Source organism: Heterocephalus glaber, unplaced genomic scaffold (genome assembly GCF_053883595.1).
Source record: "Heterocephalus glaber isolate CG9 unplaced genomic scaffold, H.glaber_assembly_v1.0 deba00001428, whole genome shotgun sequence".
Taxonomy (NCBI): Eukaryota; Metazoa; Chordata; class Mammalia; order Rodentia; family Bathyergidae; genus Heterocephalus; species Heterocephalus glaber.
In genome coordinates this window covers 22,983,745-23,003,570 of record NW_028258293.1, presented here as the reverse complement: position 1 = coordinate 23,003,570, position 19,826 = coordinate 22,983,745, and the positions used below count along the sequence as shown (strand labels likewise).

Sequence of the window (19,826 nt, the reverse complement as noted above, 5' to 3'; positions counted from 1 at the left end):
CCAGAAGCACACCACCCCACCCCGTGAAATGAGAAAACACATAAACAAGCCTAAAAAACAGAGTTCCAGATCACCTACAGCAAATCCAAAGGGAAACGAGATGGAACAATCCGATAGTCAACCACCTGGACTCTCTGAACTGGCAACAAAAGAGGATCTGGGAAAAATGAAATCAGAAATAATTACTCAGATAACAGCAAAGAGTTTGCTCATGGTGCAAGACATGATTAATAAATCTAGAGAGGACACAGATAAAAAAATAGAGCATCTGGGGCCGGGGATTTAGCTCAGTGGTTCTGGCGCCTGCCTCACAAGCGCAAGGTCCCGAGTTTGATCCCTGGTACAAAAAAAAAAAAAACAACAAATAGAGGATCTGAGGAACATGATGGAATCCCAACATAGGAAACAAATGGAATCCATAAAACAGATACAAACAGATTTCCAAGAGATTAAAACTCCATTGAAAGTCTGCACAGCAGAATGAACCAATGTGAGGACAGAATTTCACATATAGAAGATAAGATTGCAATTAGTGATCAGGAAAAGAAAAATTGCTTTAAAATTGTAAGGGAACACGAGAATCCAGCAGCTGCTAGATGATGCAAAGAAGAATAACATAAGACTGATTGGAGTCCATGAAGAAACAAGAGAGAGTGCAGATGACATAAAAAAATTTTCACAGAAGTGATGGCAGAAAACTTCCCAAGGAGGGGAAAAGAAGTTGACATACAGATAAGTGAGGCATATAGGACTCCAGCTAGCCTTAATCAAAAAAAACTACACATAGGCATATAATAGTTAGGATTCCAGAAATCCAACAGAAGAACAAAATTCTACAAGCAGTGAGAGAAAAGAAGCAAATCACATACAAAGGAAAGCCCATCAGAATCACAGCAGACTTGGCAGTGCAAACCTTCAAGGCAAGAAGAGCTTGGAGTGATGTATTTCAAGCCCTAAAAGAAAACAGTCTCCAACCCAGATTGATGTACCCTGCAAAACTATCTTTCAAAATGGATGGAGAAATAAGATACTTTCATGATAAAGAGCACCTTAGGAACTTCATAAATACCAAACCGGCACTTCAAAAAATTTTAGGCAATACCCCATGAAAAGACAATGAGGATCACAACCCCAGGAAACCCAGCAGAATGAATCCATTGGGTGTGACAAATTAAACAAAGGGGGAGAATCCAACAAAAAGAAAAAGTCATGACAAGGCTTTTAAAACTTTGAACTTCATCTCCCTAATGAGTGTATAATTCAATCTTATTATTGTACTGATTAGTATTTTTCTGATTCTAGAGTTGCACACCATTTCTTGTGCTATACTGGCTATTTATCATCTTCTTATGTCTACATTTTAATTGGGTTGTCTATTAATGAGCTCTAAGAATTCTTTATATATTCTGGTCATAGATTATATGCATCGTAAATATGGTCTGTTTAAGGACTACTTTTCATTTTGATGATGTCATTTAAAGTTCTAAATTTTGATGGAATCTCATTTATCAATTTTTTTCTTTTATACATCATGTCTTTTGTATCCTAGGTAGTTCTTGCCTACTCTGAATTCATAAATATGTTCCCTTATAATTTCTTCTTAAAGTTTTACACTTTTAGGCTTTCTTATTTAGGTTCATAGATCCCTTTAAGTTATTTTATTTTTAAGTTATCTTTCAAAACTCAGTGGACCATATATGTGTGGTTCTATTTTTAGATTCTCTGTTTTATTCCAATGATCTATATGTCTTTCCTTACACCAACACCACCTTGATTAGTGTAGCTTTAGAAGAAGTCTCAAAATTAGGTACTAAATATCTTCCAACACTGTTTTTTTTTTGTTTGTTTTTAACTTTTCTAGGTCCTTTGTACTCCTACATAACTTTTAAATTTCAATATCCAATTCTTCATTTATAGCAAGTATACACAGACCTGAATTTTTATATATACCTTGTGTTTTCTAATCCTGCTAAATTCAAGTACAAGTTCTAGGGGCTCCTAGAGATTTCTTAGTATTTTCTCTGTAGATGATCATTTCATCTACATATAAACATTTTGCTTCTGTCATGCCAATCTTATCCTAGTTGTTTCATTTTATTGCCAGACTATTTGGGGGGACTAGGTTTCAAAGTTTAATGGACAGATAAAGAGTAAGCATATCTGCCCTTGTTCCCCACTTTAAGGAGAAAGCATTGTATCTTCTCCATTCATATAAGGCATTCTCACTGGAAGTATGGAGTACATGTCTTAAATCTGTTGAGAAGTTTCTGTTCTACTTCTAGTCTCCTGATAGCTTTTACCATGAACAGCTGTAGAATTTAGTCCAACACTTTTTCTCCAACTAGTGACAGGATCATATGGCTTTTTCCTTTCCTCTGTTAAAATGATGACTTTTGGGGGTAGATCTTCCAATGCTGAGCCAACACTGCCATCTCTATAACAAAACCATTTTCTACATCCTGCCATATCTGACTTCCAATAGTTTGTTTTGTTACACAAATTTTTATCTATGTTCATACTTTTTTCTTCTATTATCTTTATCCAGTTTTAGGATTAGCACAATGTTGAGTTCCTAAAATGAGGGGAGAAGTGTTCCTTCTTTTTTCTGCTTTAATTGTTTGATATAATTTATCAGTTAAAATGTATATGAGCCTGCTGTTGTCATATAGGTAAGTTTTCAAGCTAGGAATATACTTTCTTCAATAGGTGCTATTCAAATTTTATATTTCCTCCAGAGTTAGTTTCATTAATTTGTCTTCCAAGATACTTCTTAGAAGTTGTCAAATTTATTTCAAAATAGATTTTTGTAATATGTTTTCTATATCCTTTTAAATTCTGTAAAATCTGTGGTAATGTCTCCTAGATCTTAATATTGTAATTTAAAAAATGTGTAACTAATATTGTGTAACAGGAAGCAAAGGTCTAAAAGAGCAAGGGAATTGGGAGGGGTAGGGGAAGGGAAAAAAGAGAAAGGAAAAAATATGAGACGAGGAACAAAAATGGAAACAAAGTCTTTGCAAATAGGGAAGGGTGGAGGGGGTTAAGGGAGGGCAAGGGAAGGGGAAAAAAAATAAGAGCCAAGAGACTCATGTAATGGTACAAGATCCCAATGATGAATGTAACTGTATTGTATACCAAAAATGTACCAATAAACTTAATAGGGGGAAAAAAAACATCAGAGGAGAAATCAATGCAATGGAGACTAAGAGAATGATACAAATTAAATGAAGTCAAGATTTGGTTCTTTGAAAGAATCAACAAAATTGACAAACCCTTAGCCAACCTTATCAGAAAAAGGAAAGAAAAGGCCCAAATCCATGCAATTAGGAATGAAAAGGGCAAAATGACAACAGACCCAGCAGAAATCCAGAGGATCATCAATACCTACTTCCAGAACCTATATGCCAATAAGATGGACAACACAGAAGAAATGGACAGATTCCTAGATATGTATGAGTTAGCAAAGTTGAACGAAGAAGATCTAAAAATTCTAAACAACCAAATATCAACCAATGAAATTGAAAATGTAATTAAAAACTTATCACCTAAGAAAAGCCCAGGCCCTGATGGCTTCACTGCTGAATTCTACAAGACATTTAGAGAGGAATTACTGCCACTACTCTTAAACTCTTCAATGAAATTGAAAGGGAAACAATACACCTGAATTCATTCCTGCAAGCAGGCATCACCTAGATCCCCAAAGCAGAGAAAAACCCAACAAAAAGGAGAACTATAGGCCAATCTCACTAATGAACATAGATGCAAAAATCCTTAATAAGATAATGGTAAACAGAATGCAGAAGATCATCAAGAAGATCATACACCCTGATCAAGTGGGATTCATCCCAGGGATGCAGGGATGGTTCAATATACACAAATCAATCAATGTAATACACCATATCAATAAAGCCAAGGACAAAAACCATATGATTATCTCCATAGATGCAGAAAAAGCATTTGACAAAGTCCAACATGCATTCATGATAAAAACTCTACAAAAAATTGGAATAGATGGTCTTTATCTCAAACTGATAGAAGCCATCTATTAAAAACCAACAGCCAATATCATACTAAATGGTCAAAAAATGAAATCCTCCACACTAAAATCAAGAACAAGACAAGGATGTCCACTATCACCACTCTTGTTCAATATAGTTCTGGAAACATTAGCCACAGCAATGAGACAAGAGAAAGAAATAAAAGGAATAAAGATAGGAAATGAAGAAGTCAAATTGTCATTATTTGCAGATGACATGATACTCTATATAGAAGATCCCAAGACCTCCACCAAAAGTCTTCTAGACTTAATAACCAAATTTAGTCAAGTAGCTGGTTACAAGGCCAACACACAAAAATCAATAGTTTTCCTGTACACCAATGACAGACTCACTGAGAGAGAAATAGGGCAAATAATTCCTTTCACAATACCATCCAAAAAACTGAAATGCCTAGGAATCAACCTAATGAAAGAAATCAAAGATCTCTTCTCTGAAAACTATGGCACTCTGAAAAGAGAGATTGAACATGATATCAGAAAATGGACAGATATCCCCTGCTCCTGGGTAGGAAGGATTAATAGAGTGAAAATGGCCATACTTCCAAAACTGCTATATAGATTGAATGCAATTCCAATTGAGATCCCAGCAGCATACTTCATAGACCTTGAGAAAACAATCCAAAAATTCATTTGGAACAAGAAGAGACCCAGAATAGTAAAAGCAATTCTTGGTAACAGAGACATGGCAGGGGGTATAACAATCTCCAACCTGCAACTATACTACAAAGCTACTGTAATAAAAACAGTATGGTACTGTCAAAGAAACAGACTTAGGACCAGTGGAACAGATTACAAGATGCAGAAACAATGCCAGACACACTCAGCCATCTTATCTTCGATAAAGGAGCCAAAATCCCTCACTGGAGGAAAGATAGCCTCTTTAATAAATGGTGCTGGAATAATTGAGCTTCAACTTGCCAAAGATTAAAACTAGACCTATACCTCTTGCCATGCACTAAACTAAAATCAAAATGGATTAAAGATCTAAATATTAAAATAGAAACTCTGAACCAGTTGGAACAGAGATTAGGTAGAACTCTGGAAGATATCAGTGTAGGAAAAGATTTTATGAATAAAACCTCAGTTGCCTGTGAACTAGCACAAACAATCAACAAGTGGGATCTCTTCTTATTCAAAGGCTTCTGCACAGCAAGAGAAACCACCAACAGTGTGAAGAGACAACCCAAAATGTGGGAAAAAATCTTCACCTGCTTTTCCTCAGACAAAGATCTACTATCTTAAATCTATAAAGAACTTAAAAAGATCAGACCTCCCAAATTTAAAGACCCAATCCAAAAATGGGCATCTGAAATGAACAGACATTTCTCAGACAAAGAAGTAGAAATAGCGAATAAATATATGAAAGAATGTTTAACATCACTGGTCATTAGAGAGATGCAAATGACTAAAACGCTGAGATTCTACCTTACTCCAGAAAGAATGGCTGCTATCATGAAATCAACCAATAATAAATGCTGGTGGGGCTGTGGGGAAAGAGGAACCCTGTTCCACTGCTGGTGGGAGTGTAGACTGGTGCAATCACTGTGAAAATCAGTATGGAGATACCTCAAAGAACTAGGACTGGAAGTCCCATTTGACCCCGCTATTCCCCTGCTGGGGATCTTCCCCAAAGAATTAAAAGAATCATACCACAGTGATATATGTGCGCCCATGTTCATAGCAGCACAGTTTGTGATAGCTAAAACTTGGAAACAGCCCAAATGCCCATCAACTGGAGATTGGATCAAGAAAATGTGGGGTTTTTAATAAAATGGAGTACTAGTCAGCCATAAAAATGGAGAAATTAGAGACATTTATAGCTAAGTGGATGCACATTGAGGTCATACTCTTAAGTGAAATAAATAGGACACACATGTGTAAATACAGAATAGTTTCTCTGGTGTGAGAAACTGAAAGTGTAAATAAGGACTAAATGTATAATAGGTAATGTGAAATAGGAAGAAAAGGGGCAAAGGGGAAGGAAATGGGAGGGCTAGGGGAAAGGATAGAAGGGAATGGGATTAATATGAGAAAATGGAAAAATAGGAACAAAATCTTTGTAAATAGGGAGGGCTGGAGGGGTTGAAGGGAGGGCTGGGCAAGGGTGAAAAATGAGAACCAAGAGAGACTATGTAAAGGTGCAAATTTCCAATGATGAATGTCATTATATTGTCTACCTAAAATGTACCAATGATTAGAATGAATAATCGATAATGTAAAATAGGAAGAAAAGGTCCAAAGGGGTAGGGGTAGTGGGAGGGGCAGGGGAAAGGAAAGAAGGGAAAGGAAAAATGCTGAGAAATGGACAAAATGGAAATAAAGTCTTTGTAAATAGGGAAGGGTGGAGGACGTGAAGGGAGGGTTAGGAATGGGGAAAAATAAGAACCAAAATGCATTAGGTAAAGGTACAATTCCCAATGAGAAATGTAATTGTGTTGTATACCTACAATGTACCAATAAAAGAATTTAATACAAAAAAAAAAAAAAAGAAAGAAAAGAAACTGGTGTAATGAGGAAATTACTAACATTCACCACTAGATGGCACAGTCTGCACTGCCAACAGCACACCACCAGCCTTGGATTGGCCTGTTGCAGCTGCTAAGCCTGGAAACGTATTGCTGCCTATGCTGCCTCTTCAAGAAAGTAAAAAAAAAAATTTTTTAATTGTTGTTTGCTGAACTACCTGCTACTTCAGCTAGGTGATCAAACTAGTACTGACGAGTTATGTTGATAGTATGTAATTTTAGTGTGATATAATGAAAGTGGCGCTCTATCCTTATGACCTTCATCCCCCAAACCTATAATGCCAGCGTAAATGTGAGAAAAATATCAGGCAAATTCCAAAAGAGGTCCTGCAAAATAACTGACCAGAACTCAAAACTGTCAAGATTATCAAAAACAAGGAGGAAAACCTAAAAGGATATAACAACCTCGTGCAATGCGGCATCCTGGATGAGATCTTGGTGCAGAAAAAAAATACAAAAGATAAAAAATAAAACAGGCAAACATTTAAACTAAAGAAATATGAATGAAATATTATGGATTTTATGTAATAAGGTTATCAAAGTTACTACTTGAACAAATACAGCAAAATAATGTAAGATGACAATAATAGGGATAACTAGTTGTGGGGTTTGTGAGAAAGCTGTACTATTTTAACAACTTTTCTACTTATACAAATTCTCTTAAAAATCTAGTTTTAATAAAGAAAATTGCTGTTTTTTCTTCATGTAATAGCTCTTACTTAATTTAAAGTCTATTTTTTTTTTTTTTTTTTTTTTTTTTTTTGGGTACTGGGGATTGAACTTGGGACCTTGCGCTTGCGAGGCAGGCACTGGAACCACGGAGCTAAATCCTCGGCCCAAGTCTGTTCTGAATGTATCTAATTTAATTCAGTCCAAGTAATATGTTGTGCTGTCACTGGAACAGAGACCAAATATGGTGGGCCCTTGACTTAAGAACTCAATTCATTCCCAAGGGCTGGTTGTAACTCAAGTTGGTCAATTGAAGGCTTAGGTTCCTCTACATGGCCTTCGAAGTCTCTCTCCTACAGGCAGATCACAGTGTCCTTAGAGAGACACTGACCCAGGATTTCTCAACCCCACACAGGAAAGGATGTTGTAATGTTCCTTCCAGAACTCTTTAAGGGTTAAATCTGTATCTGAGACCATCTGGAAGAACAAGTAGCCAGCATTTGGGTGGCAATTCAAGACTTTCTTGGTAAGTTAAAACTAAAATTCTGTTTGTAACCCAAGTTGTTCATATGTCAGTCCTAACTCGAGGGTCCACTGTAAGTGAATTTTGAATATATTTAGCTTATTTAGGGGGGTCTCCCATCCCCTCCTAATCTCACATAAAAAAATTGATCAGAAGCAAAAAATTGGCAAACCTCCATGCCACATGACCTATGACACCAAATCACCCTTACTAATAATATCATGACTATCTGCAAATTCCAGATTGACCCAGTGTAACTCACAACTATGTAACACAATACTCTGAGGATGTATAGCACACAAAACATGAAGTTTTGTAGCTTAACACAGAGAATGCTTCTGTTGAATTCTAAGGCAGTGAGTCCTTTTCTGGTCGTATTTATTAGTACACTGCCAATGCCTCCAATGCCTAGCATAGTATCTGCTGTGTAGTAGGCTTTCAATAAAAATTTGCTGAATGCATAAGTAAGTCATTGAAGAAAAACTGTTGGCTTAATGTCAGGTTTTCTCTGTATCTTATCTAAGTAAAGACTGGTTCTAATCCAGAAGAAATGGATTTCATGATAATAAAAGGGAATAGAGTTTTTACCAAACAATTTTCTTCATTTTAAAGAAACAGTCCCACATGGCTTCTGGGTCCTTTACTTTATTATAATGGCCATATATTGAGAGAAACCTTATAAAATTATACTATTAAAAATAACTAGACTGTCAATGAGGTCACTGTGACCTCAAAGTAACCCTTACTCACTTAGCAGTGTCAAGCCTTCAGTGGACTTTTGAGGACATCTGGTCAGAAACTTTATACTTACAAGAGATATGAAAGGAAGGCTAATCAGTCTCTCTTTTCTTTGTGCCTTGTCCTTTTTCTTGTCTCTTAATTGGCTGTATAGGAGGCTTGAGCCTATTAACTGGCAACAATTCAAGTCAAAAGTCCTTGTCTAAATAGTTAAATATTACTTTTACAAAGATCAACCCCCTACGAATGAATTGTATTACCCATCATACCTCTGATTTCAGAAAATATCGTTTAACAAATCTGGGTATCTTAATAACCGTCATCTAAATTTGAAGCATAGAGCAACTAGCAATAGAGCAACTAGCAATGGAGCAAGTATGAAGAAATCTGAACTTGAACTTTGGTTTTACATCTCTTTGTTTCAACAAACTTGGGAATGATAGTCTTTACCTTAAGTGTTATGATGATGATTAAAAGAGATGACATTTATGGCATAATTTATACAGTAAAGAATACCAAGTAGGTTGGAAAAAAGCCCTACTTCCCATCTTCCTTTTATCTTAGCCAACTCCTGGCCTAGATTTTTAAAGCTTCTGGTGGGAAGCTCTCCCTGACTTACTAGTTTGCATTCTCTTGCTCTACTCTTACAGCACTGTGGATATATGTCTACTCAAGCACTAATTATATTATCATGTAATTACTATAGTGGGCATTCCTTCTTTTATGACACACACTTTCCTTTCCTTTTAGTCGCCACATCTACTACATTTCCTCCTACATTTTAGGCGGATCCTCCTCTCTTTCCTTTGCAGACACATTTATGAAAATTTCCTGTCTCAAGCAATGTTATTGATGCTCCTCAGGCCAAATCCCAGTCTTCTTCCAGGCCACTCTTAGCATTACCATCTACCCAGAATTGACAGAAATTTTATGTCTTGTTCAAGACATCTCCAGGCTCCAGAAGATTAAATCCAAATGCCTAACAGACAGCGTTTCTTGGATGCCACAATGCCTCATATCCAGCAAGCCAAAACTGAACTCAGATCTGCGAGATATTTTACCTCGATGCAAAACTGAATGAACCAGTGAATCGATAAATCAGTGAAGACACAATATACAAGATATCTCATCGAAATTATGTCAATTTTTTGAGTTCCAGCTCAATGGGAGCGGGAGTAGAAGGTAAGGAAGGTTTGGGTCAGTTTTCCCAGAAAGGGAAAAGAATTCGCTGGAAGTTTGGCGCCTTTTTCCAATTCACCAGAAGAATGGCGTGCGTGAATCCTTTTAACGGAGAAAGGGGCGGGGTCTGGGGAGGAGGCGGGGTCTGGGAAAGGGGCGGTCGGATTAGCCCCAGTAGACCCTAGCCGCAGGGGGTTCTGGGCCCTTCCACTACAGGAGCGCGTGCGCGGAAGTGCGCCTTGGCAATTTCTGAACGGTGGGCTGTTTAAAGGCTCGGGAAGGTCAAGGTTTCTTGATTCTGTGGTGTTTGTCAAAGGCAGCTTCTTGTACCACCCAGAACGGCGACTTCCGCGGCTCCTTTCCGCTCTGGCACCGGGCTGAATAGGGTCCTGGATAGTATCTGTGCTCTCAAGTATCACCTGGGACGCGGGCAGTGGGGTTGTGGGTGCGCAGAATTGGGACTCACTCTTGAAGGGGCCGAAGCGGAACGCACGGTTCCCGGTTCCCTTCAGCTTGTTGGCGGTTGCGGCTTCCAGCTCTGCCCTGCGCGGGCTCTGTCCTGGAATCGAGGTGGGCGAGCTGACGGGACAGAGACGGAGGGGAGCGTGGGTTGGGGAAAGGACAGAGGAGCAGGAGAGCTCGAGATAAAGGGGGCTAACAGCAGGAACCACGTCTGGAATCTGGATCCAGTTCTGCTGAGCTGGGAAATTAGCTTCACTGCTGCCCTGTCTTCCATTCTGTAATGGGCCATTGCTCGGACCAATGCTCCAGACACGTAGACCAGCATGGATGAGGTGGTCTGGAATAGATGTTGAGCCTCATGGAAACACCAACTGTGACTGGATAGATCAACTGGAAAAGACAGTGGGATTTTCCTTTAATTCCATCTTGCCTTGCTTTCCCAATCATTCCTAACCACCCCTGTAAAACATTTAAACCTCCAGGTAAAACCTCTTACGGATTCCAAGCACTAATTTGCAAACTTTTATTTACCTGAGCTAATTTCGAAGACTCTTTCTGTTTTAAGCTACTACCCTACCTATCCCCAGTACAATTAAAGACAATCAGCTTCGCAGACAGATACTGCCCTTTCCCCATAATTGCCAGCTGTTCATGTTTTTTCAGGCCCAAAACCTAACGAACGTGGGTCACCTGGTTATATTAATCTAACCTTTTTATTTCTGTCACTGCGCAGCCCCGGGCCCTCCCAGTGGTACTGGCTTGTTAACGTTATTCTGAGTCTAAACGTCAGAAGCGTTTATGTTTAAACAGAAGAGTTTAAAGGGATTTTTTGTGGGGTTTTTTTGGTATTAAATTCTTTTATTGGTACATTGTAGGTATACAATACAATTACATTTCTCATTGGGAATTGTACCTTTATATAATGCATCTTGGTTCTTATTTTTTCCCCATTCCTAGCCCTCCCTTCACGCCCTCCACCCTTCCCTATTTACAAAGTCTTTATTTCCATTTTGTCCATTTCTCATCACGTTTTCCTTTCCCTTCTTTCCTTTCCCCTGTGCCTCCCACTACCCCTACCCCTTTGGACCTTTTCTTCCTATTTTGCATTATCGATTATTCATTCTAATAATTGGTACAGTTTAGGTAGAAGAGTTTAAAGTTAATGGTTTGGTGTTTTGCTTATTCCGGTGCCCATTGCTTGCAGGCCACTTAAGCTATTCAGTCATGCCCATATCTTAAACCCTCTATCCTCAAAACTGTTGCTCCAAACTGTTTCCTTTTAGAAATCCTAAGTACGTTTGTATGGTCCTGAGCATCTCAACTTGTCTTCCTAGCTCTATAATTATGTACAATGAATAATTCATTAATTTAGTTTATGGTTTGAATCTGAAAATTTCCTCCAGTATATTTTGCTGCTGCTTTTCACTTCCTGAACGGAATGCTTAACATCTGTTTTTAATTTAATTGTGTGTAAGACTTTGCCATTGACCAACAACAGAGCCTGAGCTATGCTGTAGATTTTGGTGTACAGTGTTAAGGATTTAGAAAGTTGCCTAATCTGTCATTTCTTTTGTATCGTTTTTATATCTTGGTTTCTGAGACTTGCTATAATTATCTTTCAAGAATGTCATTTAATTAATGACAGTTATATTTCATGAGTTATACTCTGTTTCTTTCATTAACTTAATGAACTAGGGCTATTAATTAATTATATACTTAATATATTCAGGAATTTCTGAATATATTAAGTATATGTAATATATGTTGTATATAATATGTTGTATTTGCTTGATAAGCTTTAGATCATCTTCTTTCAGCTCCGTGGTTCATTTTGGGATGTCTCTCCTGTTTTTATGTAGTTGAGTTTAAATTTTTACCTGGTACATTTATTGTGATCATAGCTATCCTTGTTTTTATGTCAATCTTTTTTTCTTAGATACTTCCTTTTATTTCTACTTTTTTCTTTTTGCTTTTTTTTTGACATATGCCCTGTGAGCTTTTCTTCTTTTTAATGTTAATTTAAAAAGTATCTGGGCCTAGTTCATTTCTTTGCTGGGACTCTATACCTCTTCTCAACTTTTTTCCACCAGTCATATTTTAAGGGATCCTTTTGTTCATTGATGGTTCTTTTTCTATAGCATTGTGCTTGTTTAATTTTGTACAAGTTAGACTTGTGTTTAAAGAAAAACAAAAATGAAATCCATAGTACTTATTTTTTTTAGGAAATTGAAAAACATTGTACTATTTCATCTTGTAACACTATGCTAATAGATGTTTGTTATCTATTAGTCAAATTTGTTTTGTTTTGTTTTTCAGTCTCTCAGGAAGCTGAATATTGGTTTTGTGTCTGAAGCTCCTAGAACTCTTCTCTTTACTATGATATAACCTGATTCAAAGCATACTGCATATGGTAAATGGGTGCTTAGTCCAAACTTGAGAAGGACTAAAATCCTCTAGTAGGGTGGATTTGAACTACAGTGGGCATTTGGTTTAGGAGGATGGAGCCTCTGAACACATTCATGGCTGTCTCAGAACCTCAAAACCTGGCTCTGCATGAACAAAGTAAGGTCTTGAAAGCAGATATGTCTTGGCAGCAGGAAATAGCTTGCCAGAAGTTCAGACATTTCCAATATTTGGAAGTGTCTGGGCCCCATGAAGCCCTGCACCAACTCTAGGAGCTCTGTCTTCAGTGGCTGAGACCAGAAGTTCACACAAAGGAGCAAATCTTGGAGCTGTTGGTGTTGGAACAATTCTTGGCAATCCTCCCTGAAGAAGTCAGGACTTGGGTAAATTTACATCATCCCAAGGGAAGCGAAGATGTGGTGACCTTCATAGAGGATGTCATTGAAATGCTCAAAGACAAGGGTAAGACTATAAAAAAGAAATAGAATAGTTGACCCTATGAAGAAAAGTTATCTTTTTCTGAAGCTAGAGAATGTCAAATGCCAGGTCATGAAGGACTTTCTATTACTGTAGTAGGAAGCCTGGACTTCATTCTGTAGATAATGGAAATAGAATTAAATCTCACAGATTGAGCGGGAAAGTAACACAGTTTTGTTTGCCTATGAAAAATACCATGTTGTTGGGATTTGGCAAAATATGTCCCAAGGGCCAAATAATTTTAAAAATAAATTTTGTTGTAATATAGCCACATCCATTTACTTACATTTGGTCTATGGGTGTGTTCATACTATGACCAGAGTTGAGTAGTTGCAGAAGAGACTGTATTGGCAGCAAACTGTAAAATATTTACTCTTTGGACCTTTACAGGAAAAGTTTACCAACTTATGAAAAGAATGGTGCTGAGGGTTCTGAAAATAGGAAAACCAATTAGGCTGTTGTAATATATTAGATGTTAGAGGTGAGAGACCATTAGTAAAACAGAGGAGTTTAAACCTAAAGGAATTATTAACTGAGTATAAGGTGTAAGTAGAATAAGGTTTGGTGTAAAGTCGTGTTCTTTCTATGAATGGAATGTAAGTAGCAAATTCTGTGTATATGTGGAGGGTATAATACATTAATCATGTAGCATGTTGAATTTGAAATCCCTATGGGACATCTACAGTGAAAAAAGCAGGTAATATGTAATGATTAGATTCTCATTGCTAGTAGGGTCTGACACTATTTTTACAGAGTTTTAATCATTCTAATCATTCATAGGTGATTCCTGTGGATCACATGTTAAAACCACTACTGCAGTCATCAAAAGTGGCTTTAGTGCAGAACTTGTCTCCCTAACATTTTCTCTCATCTTCCTCAGAAATATCCTTCAAAGACTCTGCCTCTCAGAAGGGGAGCACCAAGGAGAAGAACATGGAAGCTGACTCACTAACAGTCAAGCCCCAAGTGAGTTAGGTTCCCACTCTTTGCGGGAATGTATGGGGGGTTTTTTTGGTACCGGGGATCGAACTTGGGACCTTGCACTTGCAAGGCAGGTGGTGGAACCACTGAGCTAAATCCCCGACCCTGTATGTTCTTTTTTTATATGACCCAATTTTACTTGCCTTTGAACTTTTCTCAAACATAGTTCCATCTAAGAGCATGAGTCACTTATTCTTCCAGAGGACATTACACCTATTATCATTGGTAATAGACTTTTTGGAAAATATTTTGTGGTCTCTGTGGATCTGCTCCCTCAAGAATGTAGATGATAATTGAAGCTAGAGAGCCTTACCCTAGGATGTTTGGAATTAAAAGTGAAGGGGGCCCATGAATTCCTGGGCAATGTCATTTACTAAGTAGGAGTAGAAAAGCTTCAAAGGATACTGAAAAGAAAGAAGCAAAGATATAGAAGAAAATATGATGTCACTGAAGCCAAAGTATGAAAATAATTAAAAGAGAAATGTTTCCAAACATCAGGATAATATAACCTAAGTAATGTCTATTCACTAACATGCAGAGGAAGAGAAGCCAGGTCACATTTGGTTGTGGAAAGAGAAAATGAGAAAACAGATAAAACAGACAACTTATTGACAAAGTCTGACTCAGATGGATAAGGAGGGAAGAGTTTTATATATTTCAGTGTGATTGAAAACATAGATAAAGACAAGATTGAAGGTGCTGCAGAGAGAAGTGAATTAATTGATAATGTGAGAGAATTTACTTATTAACAAATATTTAAGCCTAATATGCCAGACACTTTTCTGAAGGCTAAAAATATCAGTAAAAAAAAATCAAAATCCTTGCCTTGTGGGGATTATATTCTAACAGAAGCATATAGGCAAATAGTAATAATTATTACAAATGAAAGAAGCCTTAATATAATATAGTAAAGATTACCCAGTAATCAGACAGCCTTGCCCATCTGATAAGGTAACATTGGACTATGAGATCTGAATGATAAGGAAAGAGCAGGCTGGATTTCTCAATTAGAGAAAATGCCCTGTTTTTCTCATAGGGCCTACCTTTTCACTAAAAATTCCTCTTGAATCTACTTTAAACTCTTCTTGTCCTAATTCCTGTGCTGTAAATTCTGTGTATTCTGTATGAATATTTTATTCCACAATTATTTTAATTGTCTTTTTCCTCTCAAAGTGCAAGTAGATCGAAGTAAGGACTGCACTTCCTTTCATTTTGCAGCCATCACAGCGTATACATAGTGCTATGTTGACTGGCTCTTAATATAATTTCTTCTCCATCATCACTTTGAACCCAAAAACTGTCCTATCAATTTCTTGTATATTCTGGCTTTTATGGTATTTATTCCAAATTCATTCTACCTCTGGTAATATTCTGGGGAATGACCTTTGTTTAAAAGGAATTTAATGTTTTAGGAACCAGTAACCTTCAGAGATGTGGTTGTGGAATTCAGCGAGGAAGAATGGGGGCAACTGGACCCTGCTGAAAAGAACCTGCACTGGGATGTGATGCTGGAGAATTATAGGAACTTGAATTTGTTGCCTAAAGGTGGCATGTATGTATTTATCTACTCTGTCTACTAGTAGTATCGGCTATTGAAAGTTATATGACTGCTGAAGTTATGTTCATTTAGGTCTGTATTCAGGTTTTCTAACAGCAGATCTTCCTGCTCTGTCTAGTTGAAAGTCCTTTGTGATATAGAGCCAGAAATACACAGGTCCATTGGTGCTTTTTGGCCTTGTGCTTCAACAGCTTAGCCTACTGGAATTCTTGTCCCTATAATATAAAATATATGTATGTTTCTTGTTATCATTTTATTTTCTCAATTAACAACTCACCTACTTTCCAAACCAGCTGAGATCCCCAACTTAGAGAGTAAAAATAAAAGATGGTTAATGGAAGGAGAAATCCCAAGAAAGACCATTTTTGGTAAGAACCAGGCAGATATGAAGTATTTGTAAGACGTTACTGTTTGAATTATTTGTTGGGGAAATGACAACAAAACTACCTAAACTTTGAGGGTAAACAAAACGAGGTATTATTGCCTTTTGTTCACAGGCTCTTTTTCATATGTGGTAAAATAATGTCATAGGTTAAGACCACAAACAATTAACTTAAATCTATGTGAACTGGGGCAACTCCTCACCTGTAACTTTAAAGTACCTACTGTGAGAACTAAATGAGTTAATACATGTACCACACTGAGAACATTGTCTAGCACATGGTGCTAAATAAGCAAACATTAGCCAACTTAACACTGAACTTTTATTTTTTAAGAAAACAAATCTGATTTGTGCTAAGGTGGCTTCTAGCAATCTTTCATTTTGCCTTCTTTGATTATACAACCTCTTATGCATTAACTCCCTACCCTCACCATAATCTGTTCTTATTGACACTTTGCAAGAGTATAAAAACTGAGATAACTATAAATTTTATCTAAGTGTAGAAAAATATGAAAAAGAATACAATTCACCCATTACCTCATTCCTCAGAGCTACACAGTACTAACATGTTGGTTTGGGTTTTTTGTTGTTCTTGTTTGTTTTGTTTTTGTTTTCTTGTTTTTGCATGGTAACAGGCCTTTGCATTGAGCTACATCCCCGGGGTTGAGACAGGATCTTGCTAAGTTGCCCAGGCTGGGCTTGAATTTGCAGTCTTCCTGCCTCAGCCTCCCAGAGTGCTCAGATTACAGGCATGTACCACAATGCCCAGCAACTCGAGGTTTTTTTTAAGCCATGTGTGGTATGACATGTCTCTGTGATTTCTAAAGATTTATATTTTTAATAAATTGTGGGAAAATTTATAAAGTTTTTCCCAAAATGCACCAGGAATATGTCATTTTACAGCCTGTTCTTTTCATCTATTGTGGTATCTTGAGCAATTACCTATTTAAATACTCTATAAAAAATGTAGTCTGCCCTATGTAATTTTCAAACTTGTTATCCTATAATTACAACTCATATGTGTCCCCCTGTTGTTTTATCCTTGTCAATTTTACATGTAAGCATCTTTCCATTCAAAAACTAAAATATTCCTTGATTTTATTCTGATTTCATCATTTAAACATGTTACCTTAATCAACCTGGAATTTACTTCAGTAAGTATAATTTATTTTCCTAAATAGTTCATAGATTGTGGTACATTTAAGATGGCCACAAAATCATTGTCACTCATCCATCAAGTTTTCCTTCCCTTTGAGTAAAATCTACCTTGTTTTCCTTCCCTTTGAGACTCAGGAAGCAGTGATATAGTTTAACCACTGAAATAGGCAGAAGTGATACTTTGCCAGTTTCTGGTCTAGCTTATAATGGACAGGCAGCTTGTGTTTCTTTCTCTTGGAAATCAGCAGCCACTTGTTCATATACATTGATATTCCATGGTGTGAGCCCTCCTTAGCCACTGGAATATATGCATTTTGCAAGTTCACTGACTTATTCAGATCTATAGCTATCCTCATTAAGCAGTTTCCTGTTGTTTAGTTTATCTAAATATATATATTTTAGACATGGAGACTATTTCAGAAAACCAAGACTCAATTCTAAAGCAGAAGGTTTCTGTAGAAGAATCGTCTCATGGAGAAATTATGACAGTGCCTGCCAAAAATGCACAGCCTCCCTTACACAAATGGAGAGATGAGAATCAGTTTCATGGGAAACAGAAAAAGCAGGACATAAATTTGCCACAAGAGGCTTTCATTTATATGACAGTCTCCAGTGAGGAAGGAGATTCTGAATATAATGACAATAAGGAAAGCTTTGTATCAGTTAACTCTATTTGGGATATACAATAGGAGACTCCAACAGGAACAAGGTCCCCAAATGGACTTAAGTTTAAAACTAACTTCAAGTTTAATTCAGACTCTGTGGATGAGCCACATTCAGAATATAGTGAATATGGAAATGCTTTGAGCATTAATACACATATTATTCAGCCCAACAAAAAGCATATTACGGTGAATTCCTATGAATGTTATCAATGTGGGAAAACCTTTAGCCAAAGTTCATCCCTCATTCGACATCAGATAATTCACACTGGAGAGAAGTCCTATAGATGCAGTGAATGTGGGAGATTCTTTAACCGACACACAAATCTTACAAAACATCAGAAAATTCACACTGAGACAAAGGCCTCTGAAGGTAGTGAGTGTGGAATGGCCTTCTGTAAGAGTGAACGCAGTAATAAAAATCCAAGACTCCAATCTGGAGATAATCCCTATGAATGTGTTGACTGTGGAAAATCCTTCAACCACAGTTCCTCCCTTCTATGACATCAAATGATTCATACAGGACAGAGACCTTTCAAATGTAAAGAGTGTAAGAAAACTTTTAACTGACATTCAAATCTTCTTAAACATCAAAAACTTCATACTCAAGGTAAATATGAAAAGGAAGAAATACTGGAGTACCTTCAGTAGGTGCAGAACTCATTCAGCATCATGGGTATTAGAATCCTGTGAATATAATAAATTTAAGAAAGAATTTGTTAAAGATTATTCCTTCAGTGATATGACAGAATACTGGAGAGAAATCTGTTTGAGAGAGCTTTTCTAGATTCCCAAAGGAAGCTACCAGGGCTTGTACTTAAACATAATATCACCACACAAGTCTTTTCTGTCATTTTGTCATATTACCCTCACCTTCTCTGGTTCATAAATAGGATTGATTCTTGCATTCACTTGATTTATTGATAAAGCAACGAAGAAATATGCTTGGAGTTGATATTTAATAAACTGTTGGTCCATATGAGAAGATCATAATAAAACTGAAGCTTATGACAAGTATAATACAGGAGAACACTTTCACGGACTGAAACCTCTGAATTAATGGCAAAGACTGCAGTGACTACCAATTATTCCCATTTATTCCACCCCTAACAATATCTCTAGCTGTCAGTACCCTTTGGGACTAGAGCTGGGGGACTTATCAACTGCAATGGGAGATTGAGTTGTTGTTCATTTGTATGTATTGTTTAAATCTGCGTTTTTAGAAAGTACTACTTGAGATCTAGGTTGGACAGACATCTATAGCCTGAAGTGAAGTCTGTCATTTATGCCAGATTTTATGAGTTCAATAAAGTATCTTAATACTCTGTGTACCAAAACTGTGTCTACTATAAGCTATTTCAGATCCCAAATGGTTCTTTGAGCCAAGTGATATGTCTTAATCTCCCCCCCCCCAGTTCATACTGGAGAAATTCTCAATGAATGATGATGGTGGCTTCTCATCAGAGTTCATACCTTATTCAAAAGCAGGAAAGGTATACTAGAGGGGACCTCTAAGATAAGTTGATAAATGTCAAATATTCTGTTTCTTCATTTAGCCTTTATATTAGAACACAAATTATATTACAAAACCCAATGCAAGAAGTTGGTATAGAAATTCATATATAAACATAAGGCAACTTTTTGAAGGAGCCCAAGAGGAAAACACTGAATGTTCAATACAAAAACATCCAATCACTTATTGACATATTAATTATAATGGATGCTGACTTTTTAAAATGTATTTTGAGTCTAATATTTCATTTTTTTATAAACTAATTTTCTTTTTTCTTTTAGGTGGTCAAAAGATAAAGTACTATTGTTTTTGCTTAATTATCTTGTCTTTCAACAGTCAGGTATTTGGGCCTAAGTTTTTAAAAAATTCCTAAATGTTAAACTTTCTTTTAAAATTATGCCCACTATTTTCAGTATAAAGTAGCTTCAAGTACCTTTTGGAGCACATTTATTTCATTTCTTGCAGGATATTCACAGGCAATTTACATCTTCTCCAGCCTCTTTTTATATGCCTACTTCTTATTTCCTAAGTATTTGAAT

General features: G+C 36.8%; 1 protein-coding gene across 1 annotated transcript; it reads left to right on the top strand.

The window, feature by feature from the left end:
• The first annotated feature begins 10,475 nt into the window (after positions 1 to 10,475).
• On the top strand, positions 10,476 to 19,095 carry Znf215 (zinc finger protein 215). The gene is given in 6 exon segments (XM_087211801.1): positions 10,476 to 10,635; positions 12,470 to 13,018; positions 13,914 to 13,999; positions 15,427 to 15,559; positions 15,866 to 15,940; positions 17,515 to 19,095. Coding segments are annotated over 5 exon segments (1,572 nt in total). The 5' UTR covers positions 10,476 to 10,635; positions 12,470 to 12,651; the 3' UTR covers positions 18,426 to 19,095.
• Positions 19,096 to 19,826: the final 731 nt, after the last annotated feature.